Source organism: Takifugu rubripes, chromosome 20 (genome assembly GCF_901000725.2).
Source record: "Takifugu rubripes chromosome 20, fTakRub1.2, whole genome shotgun sequence".
Classification (NCBI taxonomy): Eukaryota; Metazoa; Chordata; class Actinopteri; order Tetraodontiformes; family Tetraodontidae; genus Takifugu; species Takifugu rubripes.
In genome coordinates, this window is record NC_042304.1 from 128,375 (window position 1) to 155,753 (window position 27,379).

Here is a 27,379-nt window from a genome sequence, read left to right on the forward strand (position 1 = left end):
CCTGTCAGATCATTCTTTGATCACTTTACATTTATGATTAAGGATTATTCTATGCTCAGAGCACAGTCTTACGATAGCAGACATCTTTCAGATAACCACTGTGTGTTTCCCCAGGGATCAGTCATTATAATCTTAGCCCTGCTGAGGTTGACTCTATTGCTGAAGGTGCAGCAACATCACTGAGAATCACGCTTGATTCTGTTGCCCCCTTGAAAAAGAAAATAGTAAATCAGAGGAGATGTGCCCCCTGGTATAATTCACATATCAGGACCCTCAAGCAGAAAGCGCGCAGACTAGAAAGCAAGTGGCATTCTTGTAAAATAGAAAGCTATCATGCACCCTGGAAAGACAGTCTGTTAGTTTAGAAAAAGGCCCTCCGTAAGGCTAGAACAGCTTATTTTTCTTCTCTAATTGAAGAAAACCAGAATAACCCCAGATTTCTTTTTAGCACTGTGGCCAAATTAACCAAGAGTCACAGTGTTTTAGATCCACGTATCCCTTCTTCCCTTAGTGATGAAGACTTCATGAGCTTCTTCACTGATAAAGTTCTAGCTATCAAAGAAAAAGCTAACCAGGCCATCCCAACAACTGGACCATCACCAGATGTGCTGACTGTGGGAACATACAGGTTCACCAACGAGCCCTTAAACTCCTTCAGCCCTATATATTTTTCTGAGGCGTCTTCGCTAATTCAGAAATCCAAGACCACCGTGTGTCTTTCCCATCCCAACACAGCTGTTGAAGGATGATTTACCATTGATAGGCAGTTCTATCCTGGACCAGATCAATGGTTCTTTAGTGACAGGTTATGTACCCCGGTCCTACAAGGTGGCAGTGATTAAGCCGTTGCTTAAAAAAACATCACTGGATCCTGATGTGTTAGCAAACTATAGGCCGATATCCAACCTTCCTTTTATCTCTAAAATTCTAGAGAAGGTTGTGGTGACTCAGTTACTGGAGCACCTGCAGAGAAACAGCCTGTTTGAGATGTTTCAGTCAGGCTTTAGAGCTCATCACAGCACAGAAAGAGCACTTCTTAAAGTTACTAATGATCTTCTTATAGCTTCAGATCATGGACTGGTTTCTATGCTGGTTCTGCTGGACCTCAGTGTTGCTTTTGATACAGTTGATCACAGCATCCTGTTACAGAGACTGGAACATGTGATTGGCATTAAAAGGACAGCACTAGACTGGTTTAGATCATATTTATCTGATAGATACCAGTTTGCTCATGTCCATGGCGTTCCCTCTTCTTACAGTAAGGTTATCCATGGAGTTCCTCAAGGTTCTGTACTTGGACCAATCCTTTTCACCTTGTACATGCTTCCCTTAGGGAACATTATTCGGCAGCATGGGATAAATTTTCATTGTTATGCTGATATCCATGAAACCAGAGGAGACGAGAAGTTAAAGACTGTCTTAAAGACATAAAGTCCTGGATGTCTTCAAATTTCCTCCTCCTTAACTCAGGAAAAACTGAGATCACGGTGTTTGGTCCTGAACCTCTCAGGGATAGATTAGATCACATGATCACTCCAGATGGTATCTCATTAACATCTAGTCTCTGTCTGAGGAATCTTGGAGTAACTTTTGATCAAAATCTCTCCTTCAACGCTGTGAGCAGGGGCTGAGGATCTTTTTACTGCAGTGGCTTCTCTAAAAGTGCCTTTTTTCACCTTACTTTCAGGCTGGACTATTGTAATTCTTTATTATCAGGATATCCAAAATCCAAATTTTTAAAACCCTTCTTTTGACCTACAAGGTCCTCAGAGGCCTAGCTCCATCCTACCTGGAGGAGCTAGTGACACCTTACCAGCCCAATAGACCGCTCCGCTCTCAAAATGCTGGTCTACTTGTGGTCCCCCAGAGTTTCTAGGGGTAGAATGGGGGGCCGAGCATTTAGCTACCAGGCCCCCCTGCTATGGAACCAGCTCCCTGTCCAGGTACGGGAGGCTGACTCCATCGCTACTTTTAAGATTAGGCTTAAAACCTACCTCTTTGAAAAAGCTTATTGTTACTAATTCTGTAGTTCCAGTTATTATCATAGACAGACAAATTATCATATTTAGGGGGTCGTCTAATCATTAGGTTAACATCTTAGCTATGCTGCTATAGGCCAAGGCTGCCGGGGTCCAGAAACATGAACACCTGACAGGCCTCTGTCACCCCACTGGGTCATGGTTTTCTCAGAGCTGTATACTGACCTCCGACCCCGCTGACCCACTCAACCAGCATCTTATTTAATTCAATATAATGTATTTTTGTATGTATTTCTATGCTCTATGCCTCTCCTCTCCTCCCCTCTCCTCTCCTCTCCTCTCCTCCCCTCTCCTCTCCTCTCCTCTCCTCTCCTCCCCACCCTTCTCCTCTCCTCTCCTCTCCTCCCCCTTCTCCTCTCTCTCTACCCAGCCGGCCATCAGCAGGAGGGTCCCCCTACGTGAGCCTGGTGTCCTCCCACATCTGCCGGGAGGAGTCAACCAATCATGCACGTTTTCAGCCACCAAAATATTTCCAAGCCTCACAAAATGCCATGTATGCTTATGTCAGACCAAATTAATACATTAGAGTACATTAAATCCTCTGCATGGCTGCCAGGACAGTTTCACTGGAGCCATTGAAGACACGCTGGCTTCCAAGGATTAAAATTCAAGACACGGAGAACTCCGAGCATGTGAAGCCCTTTACAACTGATTGAGAAAATATTTAAAGCAGCTCTTAAAAGCTCATTAAAATAAACCAAAGACTGGAAGCAAAACCTGACTGGCTTCTAGAAAAATCTGAAGGAAGATCGATGATGAAGATCGATGGGCCAAACTGAGATTGGAGGTAAAACCACGAAAGTGCAGAAGATGGCAGGTCTCTGGCTGCTGTTTGTATGCCAAGTGCAGCCCACCTTCTGCAAGGAAGCAGTCTTGGTCCTGTCCGGGGAGGTGTGCACCACTCTGATTGCATTTGGCCAGAATTCACTGTTGAGCCACAGTGTAATGTGAGCCAGCACACAAGACTCATGCAGAACCAAGCTGTTAACCACAAATGTCAGCTGATTCCAGTCAGCACGTCTCCAAAGATTCTCCACACCAGTTTCCATAGAGGACACAGAGCTGCTCACAGTACTGTTCCTCAACCACAAACGGCAACAGGGTTCTCTCTTTTCTATAAAAATCCAAAAGGGCAAATGATTTGAGACAGAAGAAGAAGAGACTGATCACACTGGTGCAAGGAGAGACACCGTCAGCGGCCTGATACATGCCATCAAAGGACTCTCCCCTCATCCTCGCCCTCCCCCTAACTGAGCTGTGCTTAATTTCAAGCCCAGCTCACATCAGCTGATCACTAAACACACATTCCGACCTGCTTCCTCACTGAAAGACATTTCATGGAACTCTAGACTCCAGTGTTTGTGGATCTGCACAGATGTTTGGACAACTGCAGCAAATTACAGGGGATTTCTTCAAACATCTGCGTGGCTTCTTCCAAGTTTATCCTGGAACATGGAAATATGAACCATTTGGCATTATTTTATTACATTTTACCCAATCGGCCATCAATTTTGACTTTTACGTACAGCTTTTCTGCAGTGTTGTCCTTATCAGAGCACCAGACCATACCCCCCCCAAACATCTGAGCTGGCCTCCATCCCCATCAACCACGCACGTTTGTCCAGAGAGTGGGTTAAAGAGAAAATTAAAAGAATTCTAATGAAGCAGTTTCCATCATCTGATTGGACAAACGGAGAACTCCCTAGCAAGCAAACAGTTGTGGATCCACATCTTCTCTATGTGATGTTCTCCATTCTCAGGTGAGGAGCTGAGGACAGGAGTGAGTGTTGAACTTTGTCTCTCTATGTGCTAATCTCTTCCACGTATCTCCTTGCCTCCTTTCTTTCTTACATAAACAGTTTCTCTTCTATCCCTGATCATCATGCCTTTATCGTTAGTTTTCTGTTGTTTCATGTCATCGGTTTCTTGCTTGAAATGAGATTTTAACCATCGTCCACTGATGTGAAGATGAAAAGCATCTTCATGACAGTGAGGATGTTTGGATGCTGGCACCAAAGCTGTAGTAAACAGCCTCTAAATAGTTTAATAGTCTATAATTTACTGTGGCTCCAAAGTCAACAAAGTTGCTACAGGAACTTGACAAGTGGCTCTGATGAAAGAAACATCTTGTTTTCTACAGCTGATCTGTCTTTATCCTCCATGAATTCACAGTAGGAGTGGAAATAGCAACACGCGGATGTTCCCCTGCTGTGAGCTGCTCTGCATAAATACCGGACCTTTGAAGGTCATCTGTTTGGTCACTCGCACTGGTTTAAAGAAGCATTGGCCTCTACAGACTAAACTGAAGGCTGCTGGCTGACCACAGATTAACAATACGATGACCACTCTATGCATCAATGTCAATATCAATATCAATCTTTATTTATATGGCACTTTTCATACGCTAGGTAGCACAAAGTGCCTCACAAAGGATAAAAACAGCAAAGAGAACAACAGAATTAAGAAAAGGACAGACACACACACATGCATACAACACACTTACACACACACCCACACACATAAACAAGCTGAGGCAAGCTGAGACATGGCTGGGCACCGAGACCTGAGGCGAAGAAGACGCCACCTTTGGAGGCCCACCAGGCCGAGGGAGGTCACGGTCCGTGACCACAGGTGGTACCGCCACAAAGACCACCCCGACCCAGACAGACCGGAGGCTCCACACCAAAGCACAGAGGCCCCTAACCACCCAGTCCAGGGTCGACAATGGGACAGCACCTCCAGCGGTAGACCGGAAACATCTCCCAGCCTGGCAGGCCCCCATGAGGAAACACCATGAGGAGACACTGGAGCTAAAAACTGAAGGACTGAAACAGTAAATGGGATAAAAGGTATAAAAGCTAAAAGCTGAGGAACTAAGAATTGGAGTAGTAAAACAGTACTAAGACTACAACAGACTAAAACAGTAAATGGGATAAAAGGTGTAAAGACTAAAAACTGAGAATAAGAACTGAGGGAGTAAAACAGTACTAAGACTAAAACAGACTAAAACAGTAAATGAGATGAAAGGTGTAAAGACTAAAAACTGAGAGACTAAGAACTGAGGGAGTAAAACAGTAAAAGTGTCAAGTAAAATAAGGATAAGACATAAAATAAATTGAAAATAATCAGAAAATCAATTAAAGGCTTGATTAAAAAGGTGTGTCTTGAGCCTCTTTTTAAAAATCTCAACAGTCTCTGCGGCCCTGAGGTTCTCCGGCAGGCTGTTCCACAGTCGGGGACCATAATAACTGAAGGCCGCTTCCCCGTGCGTTTTAGTGCTTACATGTGGAATGGTTAAAAGGCCGGTGCCGGAGGACCTCAGAGTCCGCGAGGGTTGATAGAATAAAAGCAGGTCAGATAAATAAGTCGGGCCAAGACCATTAAGACATTTAAAAACTAACAAAAGAACCTTAAAATCGATCCTGAAATGCACGGGTAGCCAATGCAGCGATTCTAAAACCGGTGTGATGTGCTCCCGCCCTCTGGTCCTCGTCAGCACTCGTGCAGCTGAGTTTTGTAATAATTGTAGGTTTGTGATGCTCTTTTTTGGAAGACCAGAGAGCAGGGCATTACAATAATCTAAACGACAAGAGATAAAAGCGTGCATCAGCACCTCCGTGCTGGCCTGAGAGAGAAACGGGCGGACTCTGGCTATATTCTTCAGGTGGTAAAAACCTACCTTGGTTATGTTTTTGATGTGTGGAATAAAACTAAGCTCAGAGTCAAGGATCACACCCAGATTTTTTACAGATTGAGATGGCTTAAAATCCTTCAATTTTGGAAAAAGTTTCTCTCTCTGACCTTCAGGACCAATAACTAAGGCTTCTGTTTTGTCCTGGTTGAGCTGTAGGAAGTTTTCTGCCATCCATGACTGGATATCTAGAATACAGTTAAAAAGGGCATCAACTGGCCCTGTGTCATCAGGAGCCACGGCGATGTACAGTTGCGTATCGTCAGCATAGCTGTGGAAGCTGATGCCGTGGCTCCTGATGACATCCCCAAGAGGAAGCATGTAAAGATTAAAAAGGGTTGGACCTAAAATTGACCCTTGGGGAACCCCACACTTTGTCTCATGGATTCTCGAGGAGCATGTATCCATACTTACAAAGAAGCTTCGATCACTAAGGTAGGAGGTGAACCAGTTAAGAACAGTACCAGAGAGGCCGACCAGGTTCTTCAGTCTATTCAATAAAATATGGTGGTCTACTGTATCAAAAGCGGCGGTCAGATCCAGTAGAACCAACACCGTGAGCTTTTTGTTGTCTAGGTTACACCTGATGTCATTTAAAATCTTTAAAAGGGCTGTCTCTGTACTGTGGTTCATCCTAAAACCAGACTGATGCCTCTCTAAAATATCATTTGAGTTTAAAAAATCATTTACTTGGTTAAAAACAAGTTTTTCTAAGATTTTACTTAAAAATGGTAGGTTGGATACTGGCCGATAGTTATTTAAAACGCTGGGGTCTAGATTGCTCTTTTTCAGAAGGGGCTTCACCACCGCCGTTTTAAAGGAGGTGGGGAAGACACCTGTCTGAAGAGAGCAATTCACCATATATAAGAGATGTTCCTCAAAGAATCCATAAAATGTTTTGAAAAACGGTGTGGGAATTGGGTCTAAAAGGCAGGTTGTGGGCCTAACTTGGGAGAAAACTCGACCAAGTGTCCTCGCATCAACCAGGACAAAACTCTCCAGTGTCTCCTCAGGTGGAAGCAATGATCCACACAATTAAAATTTGCTGTGATAAAAGACTGGATCTAATATTATCGATTTTACTCCTGAAGTGGTCTGCAAAGGCCTCGCAGAGGGTGTCAGTCGTTGTTGTGGGACACCTGTTAAAATTACCGTTGGTTAAAAGCTCAATGGTGTGGAATAGAAATTTGGGGTTGTTTTTATTGTTGGAGATTAGTTTTTTGAAATGAGAGGTTCTTGCCTGCTTGATTGTGTTATTGTAGGTTTTGAGGTGTTGATAAAATATTTCTTTATGGATGGTCAGTTTGGATTTCCTCCACCTCCTCTCAGCACTCCTGCAGGTTCTTTTCAGTTTTCTAGTTTCTTCATTTCTCCACGGTGGTGAACGTTTTGTTCGTACAGTTTTTGTGACAAGTGGAGCCACAGAGTCCAGCGTTGACTTTAATTTATTGTTAAAAGTGTCAACAATAAAATCACACGGTGCTGGTAAAATTTCTGCAGGAGTGCTCTGTAAAATCTGGATAAAATTTGCAGCCACTTCAGGAGTCAGGTAGCGTCTCCTCATCGCTCTCACAGGGGCCCCCCGCTGGTTAAAACTGGTGATGTTAAAAAACACGCAAAAGTGGTCAGACACGGCCAGATCCACAACAGAGGACCCACCCACGGACAGGCCATAGGTTATGACCAGGTCCAGGGTGCACCCTCTGTTGTGGGTCAGCTGTGCGACATGTTTAAAATCCAGACTGTGAAGGAGGTTTAAAAATTCTCTGGACACTGGGTCCGAGGCGTTGTTGAGGTGTAGATTAAAATCGCCAGTTATTAAAATCCTATTGTATTTAGCATAAATGATTGATAAAAATTCAGAGAATTGGCTGATAAAAGAGGTGGAGTATTGGGGTGGTCTGTAAACTGTTATGCTTAAAATCGGAGGGCTGCTAAAAACAAACGCATGATGCTCAAATGATGGAAACGTATTAAAAGAGACCTCGCGTGAAGACATTTCGGTCCTTGTTATTGAGGCGGTTCCACCTCCTTTCCTACCCCCCCTTGTAGAAAATAAAAAGTTAAAATGTGGGGGGCAAGCCTCTGTGAGAACAGCAGGTGCATCAGTGCCAAGCCATGTCTCGGTAAGAAGAATACCATCAAGGTTTTTGTCTAAAATTAAATCGTTTATTATAAAAGATTTGTTTAAAAGAGAGCGCACGTTCAGCACGGCCATCTTTATGTCCGCGCCGGACGTGCGCTCATCATGTCTTTTTATAGGAATAATAAAAGCACTGTCACGTCTGGGAACAGTCCTGGGATTCTGTCTGTATGAAGTGATGGTGTCAATGGAGTGAGTGATCTGTGATGTTGATGGCAGACATGGGAGTAGTGGTGGAGGGGCATGTATGGTGGGGCGTGCGGGGGGTGAGCGTATATGTGAGTGTGAGTGGGGGGCAGAGTGTTGGTGTGCATGTGTTCTAACCAATAGTCAGGAGGTGGATGTTGCGCAGGAACGGACAGTCAAGTCAATGTTCAAAGATAGAAGCCGGGACCCCTCGTGGTTTAGGTGAAGGCCGTCCCGTTTAAAAAGATGGGGTCTATTTAAAAAGGCAGCAAAATTGTCAACGAAGGGGATACTGTTGCCCAAGCAGTACCCCTTCAGCCACAGGTGCAGCTGGCGGAGGCGGCTGGTGACGACGTCACCGTAGCGAGGTGGGGGAAGCGGGCCGGAGATAATTAGCCGCTTCCCCGTGTCCAGCAGACGGTCCACCAGGGAGATGAAGTCCTGCTTCAGAACCTCCGACTGCTGAAATTTGAGATCGTTGATGCCGGCTTCCAGAACCAGCGTGGAGGCCGAGGGGTGCTGTGCACTCAGCTGCAGGGCCGAGGATGTAACCTCCGCAACACGGGCACCGGGATGACAGAAGGTCCGGCCGTCGTGCACCGCCACGTGCCTGACCATTGAGGTCCCGACCACCAGCACCGCGGGGGTGCGCTGCACCTGAGTGGCCGCCTCTGATCATCTGGAGGTGCGGCGGTGGCGGCGAGGAGCCTGGGGATGGTGGCGCCGGGTCGTGGTTGCTCCTGACCAGGATGGTAGCGGAGGGCCAGGTCGAGCGGGCTGACCCTGGTTCCTCGTCTGGTGAGAGCCAGCTGGACGGACAGGACCAGGAGGCGAGCTGGAACAAGCGCCCACGGGAGGGAAGTCCTGCAGGCTTAGGATATCGTACCTGTTATCCAGTGGCAGATACGGGGGCGGAGGAGGGGGAGACGGACGGGCCCTAGCGCCCCTGGCCACCACCGACCAGGGTTCCTTTGGTTTGAGCGGTGTTGAGCTCACTAGGGCTCCTGCTCCGTCCCTGGCGATGAAACCCTGCGACTCCGTGGGGCGGAGGAAGGAGGTGGAATGAGCCGCTCCTTTGGGCATGGCTGTAGCTGGAATTTCAGCGTTGATGGACCCGGTCCATGGCAAGGTGGTGTCATTCGTGGCTGTCGTGCTCCGGTCACCAGCGCCGGATGCCTTCAGGAGGGCGATATGTTTCGCCTGGGCGATGGCAACAGTGGAGAGGTCCAGCAGGTCGACCCGCAGACCCTGTCCCTCGGACCTCAAACGGGCGATATGTTTCTCCTGGGTCGAGGCGACAGCAGATGACTCGAGTATAAATTTGTCCCTCTCCTTGAGTTCGGACTGGAGCCCGGAGATGCTCTCCCTCAGTTTGGAGAACGTGGGGAGGCAGGACTCACACACCGCCATCATGCCCGCAGCCTGAGCTGGGGGACAGCCACACTAGGCACCGTGCCAGCACACGGAGGTGAGTCCAGGTTAGCACCGTGGCTAAAAACAAGCCGGCGCTAGCAGCGGGCAGGTGACTCCGCGAGATCGATAAAACTTTAAAATTTTTAAGATCCTCCGCACCGATGTCTGCTCTTCAAAGTGTCTGTGTTCCGTGTAAAATCGTAACTCACGGTCTGATGATCTCTGATGTTCCTCCTGTCGGACGCGATGTTAGCAATCCGTCCGGTTAGCAAACCGTCCGGTTCAGTCCAAACAATCAATGACAAAGTCCAATAAAAAGACGACTTTCATCCAAAAGTCCGTCCTAATTCATATCGCAGGAAATCCTCTTCAATAAGGAACCAGCATTTCCACAGCTGCGTTCTTTAATCTTTGGATTTTGTACATGTAGTGAGTGCAGAGCAGATCCAGTGTGACCTGTGCTGGAGGTGTTTTAGAAACATCATCATCATCATGGTTACGTGATGAACACAAAATCAGCATGATAAGAGCACTTAAGGATCACTTTATATCAATCCATGTCGCTCGCTCGCTCGCGCACACACACACACACACACACACACACCCACACACACACCACGGTAATGAGCATGTTTTTGACTGAGGGGCAGCCGCGAAGGGAGAAACTCCACACAAAAAAGGCCAGAGCAGGAATTAAGCATGCAAACGTCTTCCTGTGAGGTGGCCCTGCTAACCACTGTGCCCCAACACAACAAAAGGCATTCCTCTGTCTGTCTGCCTGTCATCCATCCGTGGATTTGAACCCTAGAATTTTCCAGGAAGCAGTAGGAGACTATGATCAATAGGTTTCGTCAGCAGTCACCTACACACCAGTAGGAGGATGGCGGCCTAACTCGACATCTGCACTCTGAGCAACACACACAACAAACACTGTTCCATGTTCTCAGAACAACAATGCTGCAGGTCAGCACAAGTACTGTATTTAAATGAACCCAAACAGTCAAAAACAACAACATGACTACCCTCCCCCAAAACCCCCCCACACACAGACACACACACAGAACTGTTGAAGATTCAGTAGTGAGCCTTTAATCCTGTTTATGTCTCCGTTGTTCTGTGTGTTTGTGTGTGTGATTCTGACAGCTGGATGTTTTCAGATAAACTGACTAGCAGCAAAGCCAGAGGCCATCTTCCTCCTCCTCCTCCGTCAGCCCACCACATGTACAGATGACAGAAGAATATTTCATGAATTTTAATTAAATTAGAAGCCTCCTCACAGTTCCAGTCGAGCCCTTTGAAATGAAACGCGCATTTGACAGTGAAATGTACATAATACAGGGTTTCTCATACTGGCTGCATTTTCATTAAAATTTGGTGCCTTTATTTGAAAAATAATTTCAATTACATCTCCATGAAGGAGAAGCAAACATAGAAATGAATGACATGATTAATTATGATTACTATCATTACTGATTTATTAGCCAGAGTTTACATTCATGTCTCCACATTTAGACCAACAGAAGAGAATGGAACAATGAAGAATCTCTTATCCCGGTTTCTATTGGCAACTGTTCCGTCAGTAGGCGGAGCTAAAGCACTCTGATAGATGACCACAGGAAGCATTCGAAATCAATTTGCTACAGAAGGCCACACACACGCATACATACACACAGGCCCACAGCTGCAGCACACACTCTGTCAGTGTATTAGCATGTGAAGGCAGCGCAGGGATGATGGACTCAGATTAGATCAGCTCAGCTGCCCCACAGTTGAAACACTGTGTTGAAAGTTTGGGACAAAAAGCCCTCCTGAGAGTTGGAGTCATTTAAACAACAACATGCATTATTAACAAGTGATGAAGACTTAGAGAAAACAATGTTACAAGCACAAATGACATCTATGTCATTGCCAGTGTGTGTTGACACCACTGGTCACAGTCCAAACCAAACCCATATGGTTCATAAGAGAAACAGAAAAGTGTCCAAAAAAGGGCCTCTGCCGTTTCATGTGGAAGCACTGCCACAGCTCAGGCAGAAGGCAGAGGCCTGCTCCATCCTCTGACGCTGTGAGCAGGGGCTGAGGATCTTTTTACTGCAGTGGCTCACAGGTTCTACTGGTGCAGCTCCTCCATGGCTACATGAGCCAGGTGAGGGGGTCGGGACGGTCAGGATCCTGCTGCTCTGCCTGGAAGCTGTTTCATTAGGCTTTGAGACAAACAGGAAGAAACACACAACAGCCAATGGAAGGAAAGTATGCTTCCTACAGGAGCGCACTGTTGTATTAATGATGACAATAATCTCTGCCGGTTAAGGTGCATCAATATTTATGTCAATAGTTCTGCACTGTGCCTTCATGCTGCGCAATCAGCATGTGTGCCTTCATGCTGTACAATCAGCATGAATTAACACACTAGCTCTGACCTGCTCACACACACACACACACACACACACACACACACACACACACACACACACACACACACACACACACACACACACACACACACACACACACACACACACACACACACACACACACACACACACACACACACTGGACAGCTTCATCTTCCTCAGAGCGTCCATCTGTCATTCCGACACCTTTGGACAGAAAATCAATACATTTGCTGCACAGGTCTGCAACAACTGCTGATCCCAATGAAGCCAAATGAGATTTTCTTCATACTTTATGGAACCTTTATGGAACATGACAGCCCTGGCAATTTTGTGGTCATAAAGTATGTTTGCTTATTTGTATGTATACTTATTTTTCCAGAAACGTATTCTTCCAGAAACTGCACAATTATAACAATATAATAGAAATAAGCCACTCTACAGCCAATACTTATGTAAATAATATTCTGGTTAATTTGACTTTTCACTTTGTGCACATAAAGCAGAAAACCCAAACAACAGTAACTAGTTGCACACCACAGAATGTCAATTGCAAGAAATAAGTCAGCCCATACTTATCAATCTGCCTCTAACTGCTGCCTCTAACACACATTAGATATGTAAACAGAGCAAAAGATGAGCTGAGCAGTGGATAGAAGTTGAACCAGTGTCTGTGATCAGCTCAGACCTGTGGCAGTTCTATACTGTCACACAGATGATACAGATCCATACAAAATAGAATCCTGCTTCATGTCACAGCTGTTTTCCTATATTTGGCATGGCTGCATTTGGATCCAAGAGAAGTGATTCATGAATCTACAGATTATTTGGATCATCCTTTCATGAGTGAGTGGATAAACCCACGATTGTCTTCCTGAAACAGTGAAAACATTCCCTATGAAACGGTCTTATCACTAAAACTAGATTAAATAAAGCTTTTTATCAATTGTTCAAGAATCAAATGCCTCACATTCCTTCCAAAATATCATTTCTAAAGTAAAACTGCAGGTTTTTTTATTATACATAGGAACACATCCTCAAACCCAGAATAATCTTATGACATCCAGTAGGAACACAGCACAGTAAAGTACAGCAAACAGTGAATCAGGTTACAAAGTATTTGGAATGTAAATGTGCTCAATAACACCTGACAGACTGAAAGTCTCCCCACATAAATCCGCTCCTGATTTAAACCTCCTCTCACCGTCATGCTGCTTTCTCTTTACAGTGATTTTTGTGCTTTTTATTATCACACAAGTGAATTCACTCCCTAACGACCCTTGGGCAGCACCGTGTGGTCCCTGGGAGCATTCCTTGGGGGGGATTAGGAGCCCACAGTGGTGAAACTGGGAGGCTTCTTCTCTGACCTGTTGGCTACATCAGACACATTCTGGAAAATGGAATAATATTGGAAGAGCAGCATATTTCACACTGTATTTGGACAATGGTCCAAATCTTAATGAAAAGAACAGATAAAACCTTTATAATCCTAAAAATATTCTCAAAACGCTCCGCATGAGCTGCCCATCCGTTAACAACAAGGAATGACATGTGTCTCCACTTCTGATATGATGGTTTCCTGATTTTATAGCATCAGCAGAGGCTGAAGATGAGACCTGTTGAGCTATCTGAGGGTAGCGTCCATGGTGACTGTGACTCCACTGAGGCAAACCCTGGAGGAATAAACCACAGTCTCACTTCTTGAAAAAAAGCTCTTGCATTGCTGGAAGCAGCAAAGAGAACCAGATTGATCAAAGTAATAAACAGAGTGTGACAGTGTCTATGGTTCCTCCAGGCATCGGCTCATCTGACCGGGAACGCAGCCCAACCTCAAGTATCACATTTACCCCCTGAATAACACAGAATCGTTACCTCGATGTCTTTCTGACAGGTTAGCAAAGTTCTTCCCTCAGCCCTGGAGGCTCTTCCAGCATCATTAAAGTCTTCTGTTTGGTTACACAGGCGGCGCTGATGTCAACAGATCAAAGCATTGGCCACTTCTCACTAGCAATTGAACACCCACATTTGTGACCCATCATCAAGTTTTGTGAGTTTGGCAAACACAAAGGCTACATTAGCACAGGTGCACGTGTGTTTGGAAGCACTCTGAATAAACGCAGACACACTGCAAATATAAGCCCAGCCAGTTCCCGACAGCGGAAGTGAATCCCATTTTAAAGTAGGTCAAACAGATATTATGAGCAGGAAAGACTTTTACTTGAAAAGACATGTTTACTCTTTCACAGACTGGGCAACGTTTGACACCCACTTTTCAAAAACATATTTAAATCACTTCAATAGCTGATATGAAGAATGTGAGTGGTGATGAATGCATCAAAACATCTGGAAAGATGAGGCCATGTCTATACGTCGCTCTGCAGTCACCAGTCTGCTCTTACTGGGGTGTGCTGTGTACAGCCATGATTATGTCATCAGCTATTTGATTTAGTGCACAGATAGTAAATGCTAATTTTGTTAAATTCACTGCCTCTTGCCTAAGATAAAAGTCATTGTTATTATTTGTACTTGTTTTCAATGGGAATATTAATAGCAGCCCAACAGTAACCCATAATCTGAGATGATTAAATCCGTAATTAAAGACGGCTAATTTCACATGCTTACTGGCCCGAAATGCCAACAACAAAAGGAAGATGTAGCAGTGAAGGCAGGCAGGTAGGCAGACAGGCAGGCAGACAGGCAGCTCCACCTTGTGATTCAGGCCAACCAACCAACATGAGAGCTGCTCCTCTATGAGAGCTCCGCTCTGACTGCGTCTGCCTTCAGCGTTAATGACAGCTCACTGCTGCCTCGCATGAGACGCTCCAGACGAGGGCTTCCATGGAAGTCTGAAGGAAGTGAGTCCATAATTAGGATCGTAAGAGTAAGAGGACTGTGGCAGTCGGGTGCTTTTGTCCGACCGCGAGGAGCCAGAGCTGCCACATGCACGTGCATGTTGTGCCAGAAACTCACCAGGTACAGAGGGGAAGATGTATAACAATCAGGAAAAGATAATGAAAGTTTAAGTTTCTTTTTATGCTCCTCGGACAATTGTTCAGTCAGGGATTAAGGAAGTAAAAGGAGAACTATAATAAATCTCAGAGTGTTGTGGATTAAAGACAGAGCCACTCACATCCTATCCTTCCATTAACGTGCACACGCAGCACGTCCCAGCCAGGACTGGCTGCAGCGGTGTCATCCCACAGAATGGTCTGATTTTTAAGCTTACATGTAAACTCTGAACCACGACTTTCACTAGTTCCACCCCACCCCCTGCATCCACGGTATTGTATGAAAATACAGATCCAGATAGAGACAAGTATTTAAGGCACTTTAAGGGGTGATCAGAAGGCAGCCACAGGATCACCGGAGGATAATTGGAGGATTCAAGTGCAGCACAGATGAAAGGGATATGTGTTGGCCTTTTGGAGAACATGGCAGCCGCATGATTTGTGTGTTCCACAGGAGACAGAGCCTGCTGGAGTCTACCCATCACCGTTGTACTTTCTAGGCCGACTACGCCTTTCATCAAGTCTGTAGGTGTTCAATTCCTCAGGAATCATTAAACAGCTGCTAAATGAGAAGGTAGAATTCTGTATGACAGGATCATATTACAGATGATTAGATATAGACTATTTAATATTAGTTATTACCCTGATAATAGATGTGATGTGATTGTGGGTTACTGTTCATGTACGATCGTACGCCATCACCACTTGGTAGTGAATAAAAGAGTCATTTGTTTTTGTTCATTTTTATGCGACTCTAGACTACGTAATTCCATTAGTTCACCTCAAATCTCAAATTAAAAGCTTATTTATTGTGTATTAGGTTGGTTTTTCATTCTTGATGGTATTTTGAAAGTGTGGGTGCCTTTAACACACTTGAAAGTGATCCAGGGTCAGACAGGAAGTTACTGCTCTGAGCTACTGGTACACTTGAAAAAAAGCTTGTAGGTTTGTGGGAACTGGTGAAAAGTCCACCATTCTTGGACGCAGACATTTTAACTGTGCCACAGCCTGATGCCCCATCTTGGCATCTTTTGATATGTGCTTCTATAGCCTACCACCACCCAGGTCACGCACAGAAACGTCTGAGCCCCGTCACCACAGAGCCTCAATGATGCCACCAGCACTGGTCATTAGTATATTTCTATTTCTATTTCTTCAATGTCTGAGCATATCGAGAACATACCTATTCGATACACTACTTAATATTAGAGATACACTAAATATTACATCTGCTACTTAAGGATTTTTTTGATGACAATTTAACGACAAACAGCAATGTTAAGCAACAATAGTAGGTCTTAGTGGGCGTTACTGGAAACACAGAGCCTTGGTTTCCACCGGTGGCGGACTTAAATTCAGTTTGGAATAGTGACGAACGCTATCGTACATTTCAGCTCATGGGTTCAGAGTGACCTCCCTAAAGGTAGGTTTCCTGGTAGGAGAGGAGGTATAGACATGCAACCATGAGTAGGGGAGGAAGTGAGAAGGGTTCAGTGGATCACGTTGGTGCACACTGACAGCTTTGGCCTACAGCAGCACGACTAATGGTGGCTGGCCGAAGTCCATCCTTTGATAACTGTTCACGCTGGTATAGCTGTGATAACAACTGTAGCTACAGAATTACGGTACTGACTCTTACTGACTGTTTTATCAGTGCGTCTCCACACTCATGTGAGGCAACAGTGATGAAATTACTGTTTAGACTAAGGTCACATAACAAAGTGGTCCATGATTATAAAATACTCCCTTATAGGCTAACTGGAGGCTAGTTAGGCGAAACGGTTATCCTCTTCTGTCATTTTAGTACAACCGATTGTCAACAGCATCGTAAATGTGAAATTTTGGTCCAGCATAATTAGCATATTACAATATAATCAATGTAAACAAGCTCATTCGTACTAAAATGACACCTATCATCTGTGGTTATGGACAGAAAAATCAACATTTGGTGTCGTTGAAAGATAGAACAAAGCAGAAATGGTGTACAGCTATTATCAACCCAAAATGAGCAGCACAGCACTGAGCAACACAGCAATTAGCAATCAAACAATGAGCAGCACAACACTGAGCAGCACAACACTGAGCAGCACAACACTGAGCAACACAACAATTAGCAACCAAAAAATGAGCAGCACAACACTGAGCAACACAACACTGAGCAACACGACACTGAGCAGCACAACAATGAGCAACACAGCAGTTAGCAACCAAAAAAATGAGCAGCACAACACTGAGCAACATAACAGTGAGTAGCACAACACTGTGCAACACAACACTGAACAGCAACATTGAGCAACTCTCATTTTGGTATTGCTCTATCACCATCGGCTACAAGGCAACACAATATTTTGTATTTATTTGTTAGTTTAACATGATAATGTGTTACTATTATGCATTTAATCTCTTTTCTTAGTCTGATACGAGATGCAGTCACAACATTCTACATGTGAAATTATGAAAATAGTCAAAAAAATGTGGAGGACAGACACTTATGGTGTGGCAGCATGGAGGAGGCAGAGGGGAGAAGATTAAGTCCAAAATGGACAACCAAACAGGAGGAGAACCAGTGGGAGTGTACGCACGCACACACACACACACACGCACACACACACATATACACACACACCAACCTTATCAGTGAAGCTGAGAATGGCAGTGCCTGGGTCCTGTCCGTTCAACATACAGTAAAGAGGTTATAATGAGAAACAGACTCCACTGGGGGAGGGAGGGCTGGACATGAGTGACAGAAACACCAGAAATCAGCAGGCCCCCCCTTCCCCTTCACATTAGTTGGTAATAAAGAAGAAGATCCTTTAGACCAATTTTGGCCCCACAGATTCTGAGAGAATCCTTCCCAATAACTGCACCATGTGACCTATCCTACTGTCTTTAGGTCTCCTGCCTTTTACTTCCAAATGTCCCACTGAGTACTTTATCTGTGCGTTGCTGTGATTCCATTGTGACTTTTGTCCTGGTCTATTCATATTGTTCCTTGCCTATGATAATAACAATACGGCAGGGTTTTTCTGGGGCAGACAGGGGGCAGACAGATGGCAGGATGATGGAGGCAGATGGTGGAATGGCTTCCAACAATTTCATCCTCTTCAACCAGGCTGAAGTAACATGATTTATGGACTTGGACAATTACAGAAGACATTTGTTTGTTTGTCACACTTAATTTGAAGGCAGTAAAGAGACATTAGAAATGATGTCAGAAGAAACACTTTAAAATCTGTTTCATGCTCAAGTGGTAACCGTGGAGACTCTACCTGCTGCCATAACCAAGGCTGCTTCCCTTTGTCAGTTTGTCGATTAAAATGGAAATTAATCAACCGCTAAAAATCAGGATGAAAACCTTCCTCACCAAAGCTTAGTGAGAAGATGATTGTTGCTGACAGGAGACTCGCCGTCTGCACTTCCTATGATTACATTCAATCATTCATTCATTAAGAGGATTTCCAGAAGAGCACACCAGTCAGAGCAACGTCCTCTCTAACTGCCCGCTGCTACAGCCTTAGCTGGAGTCTTTATCTCAGGATGCACAGGCAACTTTAACTCACCCAAAAAAGTCTGGATGTCAATTTGTCTTACTCTAGTGGTTGTCAAAATGGGGGGCGCAGGCCCGGGAGGGGGTGGCGGTATGGTGGAGAGGCACGGCACTACTGCAAACATTGGGCCAGATTCACCAATATGTTCTTAAGAATCTTCTTAGATTCTTTCTTAAGTTGTGTTTAAGAAGTTTCTTAAGAAAACCCTACGTCGGATTCATCAACGCGTTCGTAAGCCCCAGAATTGTTCGCAGCTGTGTTCTTAGATTGATGAATGCCATCTGTTCGTAAGTTGAAAGCGCGTGCCAGGTGAGTCTAATTAACATACGATTAGCATAAGTCACCGCCCACTAATGCCCATAAAAGGAACTGCAGCAGGACCCTGTCAACAGAGCAAAAAGCAGCAAAATGCCCAAAGCTTGCCTCTCCACGCCTGATTTCTGACGCCGTGTTGAACAATCAAGAAAGGATGGCTAACACGCTTGATAAAATTGCCTCAACCCTGATGACTATAGCCAACACGCTTAAAGAAATCAACGAGAATGTAAAAAAATAAGAATGTAAAAAAAAATAAACGTGTAAAACCTGTGCTCGGATTGTGACAATAATGCATTTTATTCACAAACGGGCAATTAATCGCGCTCGAACGTGAACCACGTGCCTGCAGTCTGGCCCCATCATTGCGTCAGGACGCACATCCTCACGGGGTTGTGGCTCTGTGTCCAAACACATCCAGCGCCCCTTTAACATGCCGATGGTGCGTTCAATGGTGGAGCGACTGCGCGCATGCATCTGATTGAATACAATTTCCTGTGGAGTCTGAGGGTTGGTCAGTGGTGTCAACAACTAGGGAGCTAGGGCATACCCTCGATCCTCTAATAAAATAAATCAAGATAAAATCAAATAAAAAGACAGTTTTGGCATGGTTTCCAATTTGGTTGATTAATGTTAAGTCATTGGCACATTTACGTAATTTTAAAATTCTCCGTAAATCACCAAAAATAGGAAATAAACAAATAAATAAATAAATATGACAGAATTATCATTGTAATATTGAATTTTATTGAACTGCACAAGAGAAGAAAACCCAACCATGCCAACATGTCGGCACTGAAATGTGCGCAAGAGTACTCCTGAGTGTTCGTAGGATTTGTTCTTACCTACGAATAAATCCAGGATAAGAAGAAATTGGTGAATGCCACAATCTTCGTAAACTGTTCGTAAGTGGGACTTTCGTGTTTCGTGAATCTGGCCCATTGCTTCTAGTGTCAAGTTTCGTCCAGCAGATGACGTTAATTTATTATGATCACCTTAAAAACACTACTGGCTGTTTAAATACGTAAACAACACAAAAAGGTTTACACTGCTAGCGTGGACATATCAGAGAGGACAACTAACAATACGCACAAATTCTGCTGCACACAGCCACTGAGAAGACAGCTCAACTTTAAATGCCAGCAGAAACACGAGTGTGGTTTTGTTTACGCTGAGGGTCTTGGCTAAATTTGGAGAAGACATGTTGAAAGCCACAAACATTGATAAAGAGTAATAATTTAAAGTGGCCTTGCTCTGAAAGCTCTCTTCATGGAGTAAATTCAGCTCTTTATTCTATGATGGCAACGTGAGCTGATGATGAAAATGATGATGAGGATAACAAGGACAAATGGAAAAACAGCTTTCTGTTACACATCAGCAACCCAGCCTAAGTGAAGCACAGATATGATGCATTAGGTGAGACTAAAGTAGCAAAATGTCAAGAACTAAAGGAGAGAGGGAGAGAGGAGATGAGTGGTTTTTATAGGCAACACAAAGTTCACTGACACTCCGGTTGGATGCTAAAGCAGTGATGTCAACACTGTCCACAGGAAATGGTCTGAAACTGTCACAGCGCACAGACACACACACACACACAGACACAGACAGGAAGAGAAGTCAGACATGTAAACTGATACTGAGAACAAGGTTAACCTCAGAAAAGCTGAATCAACTTTTACTCCATTTGATTCATGTTTGTTTCCAAGACAAGCTGATCCTGGACTGACAACTGTTTCCCGTCAGTCCTGAGAATGTGTGGCGAGCTCGATTTGCTCTAATAACATCGCTGCCTCTAAAGCTGCTGCTGCTCGCTGTCCACAAGTGACCACGGAGACCTTCGTCCCGCATTACAGACATTATAGGGCACGGGCATGGTAAAACATACCGCTATCTTAAAACATGCATGCTAGCGTGTATTTAGCAATGTACTCATGTTATTTTTTGATCGATCCTCATCCACAAATCCATCAAAGTCCTCACCTGTATCTGAAATGAATCCGAAATGGCTTTTGCGAAAGCCGGCAAGCCGAAAAGCATTTACAGATTTTGCCATTTTGAAGAAATTTTAAGACTTTTAAGTGTGCCTTATAATCATGAAAATACGGTAAGTGTTTTTTTAAACACAAAAATAAAATACAAAAAAATTATTGTTTTATTTTATGTTTATTTTCAGTCTTCAGTTCTGTCAGGTTCCTGGGCCGTCTCAGGTCTGTCCTCAGATGTCCAGTGAGGTTTAGGTCAGGAGTTGATTCCTAAATGCTTCAGGCTTGTCTGGATCTTCTTTAGCAGGCTTCTGATGCTGGATGTGGCGGTGAGGACACAGGTGAGGTTTTCTTCTGGTGACTCTTCCATAAGTACAAACTTGGATATCCATACTCTGCAGTACGTACTCTCTACATTGTATTAGTAGTATTAGTAAAGCTTTGAAATTAGCATCAGCTAATCAGACATTTTTTTCTGTCATAACACTGATATTGTTTAAAATATTAAAACAAATATTTCATGTTTAACTTTATCTCTACTTTGCACCTGTTAAACTGCTCAGTTCAACCATAGCTGGGTTAGTGTGTGCTGAAAGGCTGCAGAGTGATCTCCACACTAGGCTAGTATTTACCTTCAGCTGTCTGAATAATGACAAACTTGATTTAAAATATTTAGTTACAGGACATAAAAAAATTTGAGATTTTAAACCCAGCTTTAGTGACTGATTGTTGATTTTTTTCTACTATTCCTGTAATCATCCTCTAGATCTGGTTTGCTGATCACCAACCTCTAACACTCACTCTATTGTTATATTTTCCCTCAATCTTCTCATTAATAATTCAATCGCCTCTGCTCCAATTAAATAATCAACAATATAATATTGTATTACCCGAGTGGCTGATGTTGAACCATATTTGCTGCCTACCAGCTTAATGTAATTTAATCGAGCTTCCTCTTCTCCTCCCACGATACAGTAATGAGATAAAGAATAAAGCCACAGCACAGTCTTTGCAGTAGTTTTGAAATTAAATAAATCAAAACAAGCATATTCATTTTGGAAAGCCCCATCTTATCTTCAATCCTGGTAAGAAAATTGAACTCACACCAAACTCACAAACTGCAGGATTTTACAGACAGACAGACAGACAGACAGACAGACAGACAGACATAAATTTTTATTTTTTTTTACCAAACAGACCTTACAGCATCTGAGGCTTCCAAGAAGCGCCAACAAATCTGTTAGCCAACCCAAAGATGCTCCGTTTAGCAGCCAACTAGTGTCGTCCCGATCCGAGCTGTTGCCCCCAATCAGATCCCGATACTGTATAAACACTGTTTCACTGATACCAATCTGATACAGTTTGCCAATAAAAGGCCCACATTAAAGTTATTAATACCAAAGCAGGAAGTACACAAGTATTGACCCGGGTGGTCTACCATCCTATAAGGATGGGGAAGCAGGACCAAATCCAAAGCTAATCAATAACCACCACCGCCGTCAAAATGTCAGCTTGTCGAATTTACAGTGGTTCCAACCTGTTCCCGTTTGTTAAGGATCATTTTCTAAGGAAGCTTTGTGATCTTCCGCTACAGCATAGCCTGACAAGCCTTTGCTAGCGTCGTGCTTCCGCTGTCACGCAAACACCGTTGTTTACAAACAGTATCGGGCGATCTGATCCAATACTTTCAAGAAGGCTGGTAACAGGACTGCTCCGATACTCTGGATGGGTTCAGGACAAGAATACAGCAAAAACAGCTATTGAAGACACTGTGAAGAACTCAGCAAATCAGAGGCACCAAGGCTGGAACAGACTCTTCTACAGCTCTGTTTGGTGAAGATCTGTCAAGTTCAAATATCAGCAGGACTCCTCCACCCCCACCCAAAAGCAAGGGATTATTGTTGGAGCTGTGCCTGCTCCGTGTGTGTGTGTGTGTGTGTGTGTGTGTGTGTGTGTGTGTGTGTGTGTGCTGACCGTTGAAGACTGCCTGTCCCTTCGCCAGTTCCTGTTTCGCTGCGATGATGTATTCCTTCTGTGTAAAACCTCTTTCACATAGCAACATCTCCTGCTTGCTTGACAACCATCGTCGGGTTTCTCCACTCAGACCAAAGACCTGGACAGAAGATAAAGGAAAGTTGAAATGTTTTTTCACATATCTTAAATCATATTCGACCCTTCTGCATTTCTTTTCTGCTATTTAAAAACAGTTGACAGTTGCCTGGCAAGCTTCCACATTTTCATTCAAAGCCCCATTTAAAGCCTGGAAGAATGTTTCTAACACTCACTGTTCCCTGAAATACACACTAAAGGGAACGATCGGAATAACATAAACACAGGCAGAACAAAGAGAGCAGCAATTAGCAGACTGCTGATTAAGTTTCCCACATTTTTATTCATAGGGGGATGTTCAGTGTCAGTCCAAAACAGGAGACCATTATTAATCATCAGCACACAACTGGGTTAATTAATTTCAATGATAATTAGCGTCTAGACTTGTCTGTACCCTCTCTCTCTCACACACACAAACACACACACACATGCACTGCTGGGTTATGACACAGTTCCTGAACACAGTTTTGTCCCATACTTTACTGGAAATGTCTGTCTCAGACTGTAGTTCCCTACACAGATCAGACATCAAGGAGACAGCTTGAAGATGATTCTAAAGTTCATGAGATCTAATCACAATCACAATCACATGTTTTCACAGTAGAAAACATCAGGTTGGGTTGCTCAGCTTGGCGCTGAGCACCAGAGGATGTGGGAACTGTGTTCCCTCCGCGCCAGAGTCTGGGGTCACAATCGGAGAGCGTTCAGGAAGTCTGGTCTTGATCACTTGGACTGATGACGCTCTTAAAGTTTTTAAATTCAAATTCAAAAACCTTGCAAGGACACCGATGACACTGCTGTGTTCTAGGATCTGCAGCAGTTCCAACAAGCTAGCAGTGACAAAGACACAAATCTCCTCAGTAATCCACACAGATGAGATCGACACCTCTGAAACAGATCAGGATGAGAGAACTCTCAGTTGCCACACCTCAGGCAGTGTTCCACAACAAACCAGACAGCTGACATCACACACACACACACACACACACACACACACACTCTCTCTCTCTCTCTCTCTCTCTCTAAAAGGTTCTGGACATGAGACAACAGATTTGATAAAAGTAAAAGTCTGGCTCTGAGCTCCAACGTGAGCGCAGCAGCCGGTGTTGGTGCTGACCCAAGCTGTGATGATGGTGCCTGACCCTCTTTAACACCACCCTCCCTATTGATTGGTTCAGAAGGTCTGGAGCAGATATGTTGCACAACACTGGTGTATACACACCATGTCTAGTTGTGCACTGCACATCCTCAGCAGTGGGTCACAGCCCTCCAGAGTGGCCCCTGAGCCCTGACCACTGAACCCGAGTCTTTAATACTGTGGTGGACAAAAGCTCTGAGCAGCTTGGTGTGTAAAACGAGTGTTTAAGAGCTCCTTGGTGCTCTGCTCTAAATCCCAACACCAAAGACCATTTAAAACATCACCCATTCTGCCTTTGGTGCCACAATTGGTGCAGAAAAGCCCCTCTGGAAAATGGGCTCTGTCCACTTTGAGCCCATCGGACAGGGACAAAGATGGAAGAAGACTCTCCTAACCAACAAACGGACTCCATTCTTTCAGGTTCGGCTGGATGTGGCAAAAACGACCCATAGAGATGCAACAGCAGACCTTCATGTGTGTCTCTAGCTGGACATGAGTTTGTGTGATTACAGTGTGGCGGTGGGGTTCATGGAATAACAAGGGCTTTTGCAGGCAGATGACCGCGTCTCTGAGAAGCAGAATGAGAGCAGCCTGTCTCGGCCGTTCTCACCGCAGAGACTCAGATAAAATCGAACTTAAACCGAGCAGCGTAATGCGGATTCTGAACCGACTTGTCCTCAATTTAACGCATTTGACTGAATCGAATGTTGGGTCCGTGTGTTATGTGTCCTGCTGCGGACTCGGCGTGGACGGTAATTGGACAGATTCCTACCTGCAGAGCCGCCATCAGCATCCAAACCTCCCGACGACGCATTTTCCTTCTGGTACAATTCCCGCTTCAGGTCGCTCTTCAGAAGAGTAAATCCCAGCAAACCCGGCGGCCTGAACCGACGTTCCTCTCTTCTCCAGCCCCCGTCTGCGTCTGCCAGCCGAGCTCCACCGATTTTTCTGCCCGCTGCCAGCGGCTCAACAGCCCCCCACCCCTTTTCTGCTTGTGCTGCCGCCTAACGGCCACTGGCGGTACTGTGGCTACCGGCTACCACCATGAACAGAACCCTGTGTACGCGCACGGAGTTTGTTATCATAAACTAACAAAAATGCAGTAAAAGAATAAACGAGAAAACTACAGTAAATGAGCAGATTAGGAATGTAAAATCAAATATTACATGTGAGCAGCCAGCCTTCATTCTGGCCCCACCATGTTTGAGAGCCGTCCACAGGGACATGGACGTGTGCTGTGTTTACACTACAGTGTAGACAAAAACAGACAGCCTGAAGGTGAAATGATCTTCAAGTTTACTCTAAACTGATTGCTTAAAATCCTGAGACGAGTGTTTCGTGTTTAACATTAAGACTTTTTAATTTGAACTTTTTCATGTTAATGGGCCACTGTAGATTTAACATTGTGAAGTAGCATGTAGCATTACTGAAGCGTCAACAGAGAAGAGCTTAGCCTGACACCCCTATGAGAAGCGGACGCTCACATCCTCGGCTGTAAGGACAGCTTTCAGGATTCTGTTGGCAGATAAATGCACCTCGCCTTGGAGCAAAATTATCCACGGTCTTCTAGTCTGTTGACGCTGGTTAACCATTTAGTGCTTCCGGTAGGCTTCCGATAAAGTGCGCCAAATTGTGAAGAGCTGAATCAATGTTATCACCAGAGGTATATAACGGTCTGATGGTCACTGCAGTCAGGTCTCAACACCGTACAGAAGCCTGAATGAAGACACACATGGTTACACATGTGGATTATCATCATTTAGGCCTCTTTCTTTCTCTGACATGCAATTGTGGGTGGAGTCTATTTAACTCTGACCACACGTGTTTGTTTAAAATTTAAAAATGAGCCTTAAGCATCATCTACATCCTACTGTTACCAGTGCACTTCAAATACTCTCTGTCTCTGTCTCTGTCTCTGTCTCTGTCTCTGTCTCTGTCTGTCTGCCTCTCTCTCTCTCTCTCTCTCTCTCTCTCTCTCTCTCTCTCTCTCTCTCTCGCACGCACACACACAGTGTGTACAAATGTAGCAGATAAGTTGATATTGAAGTATAATTCAACTTGGCGGATATGCGTTGGGGAGAGAGTAAAAGGAGGGTGAGATGCTCTGAGCATCTAGAAAACATGACAGCAGAGAAGTGAATATTCAGCCTGACACTTTGCTGCATGTGAGTGTTTTTACTGGAGTTTACAGAGCAGCTTTAATCTAGAAAAGAACATCTAACTATTCATCATCATCCATGCAGAGTGCAAGAGACTTGGTTCTTCACGTGCACCCTGCTGCTGTTCCCAGCCATTATTTTAGGTCTTTTTGGAGTGACTCTGTACACTCCTGATCTTCACAAATGACGTTGAGTGTTCAGGAGCACCAAAGTGGAGCGTTGATCCTTCACTTGCTCCTTTACTGTGTATAAATATATATAAATACAATATAAATATACATGTTTTTATTTCATGACAGACATCTCATGAAATCATCACCATTTATGTTAATGATGAATGAGTGAAGAAGAGAAGAAAATGGAGAGCAAAAAGCTGCAGGGAGATAAAGAGATGGAGATGTTCAGTGGACATGGAAGCATGAAGAAAAGGGCTTTTACAGGGGGAAGATGAAAAGTGAAGTAGACAGGAGAGATGGAGAGACAATGTTTGAAATAAAGAACAACAGACAGAGATGGTGGATGGACAAGGTGCTGGTTGATGGAATAATGGAGAGAACATAAGAGTTCAGCAGAGGATAGGGCAGATAGATAGATAGATAGATAGATAGATAGATAGATAGATAGATAGATAGATAGATAGATAGATAGATAGATAGATAGATAGATAGATAGATAGATAGATAGATAGATAGATAGATAGATAGAAAGAAACCAATAAGGTGAGGGAACCACTGAAATCAGAACATATTTATCAAACGTTTATCCTCTTTTCATTCTGAGCACAGATTCAGCCTCCTGTAGCAACTGTCCATCCATCCAACCTTCCTCTTTGAAAAGGCTTATTGTCACTAACTCTTTAGTTCTAGTTTTTATCCTAGACAGACAAATTATCATACTTAGGGGGTGGTCTAAATATTAGGTTAACATCTTAGTTATGCTGCTATAGGCCGAGGCTGCCGGGGTCCAGAAACATGATCACCTGAAAGACCTCTGTCATCCTGCTGGGTCATGGCTGACTCTCCTCTCCTCCTCACCAAGTAGACCAGTGATGTTATTTCTTGTGTAGTTTTTCTGCTCCCCCCCCCCCCCCTTCTCTGTATCCATCTACAGGTATTGCTGCTAGCTGTATGCTGACCTACTGACCTCCGACCCCGCTGACTCAATTCTACCGGCAGTTTATTATAATTAATATATTTCATTGATCTCTGCCTATTCTCTCCTCTACATGTCCCCCCCCACCCCCCCCCTTCTCTTC

The 27,379-nt window shown here is 44.3% G+C and overlaps 1 protein-coding gene across 2 annotated transcripts in view; it reads right to left on the minus strand.

The window, feature by feature from the left end:
* Positions 1–24,956, minus strand: part of LOC101065779 (cadherin-2-like) — a 50,361-nt gene extending 25,405 nt beyond the window's left edge. The window contains exons 1-2 of one of the 2 annotated variants that reach the window (XM_029828028.1): positions 24,738–24,956; positions 22,693–22,831 (exon numbers count right to left, since the gene is read on the minus strand). In XM_029828028.1, the coding sequence (XP_029683888.1) occupies positions 22,693–22,831; positions 24,738–24,779 (181 nt within the window). In that variant the 5' untranslated portion in view covers positions 24,780–24,956. Of the gene's footprint in view, positions 1–22,692; positions 22,832–24,737 lie in introns of those variants that run through there. The other variant, XM_029828029.1, reaches the window with a different exon arrangement.
* Between the last annotated feature and the right edge of the window lie 2,423 nt (positions 24,957–27,379).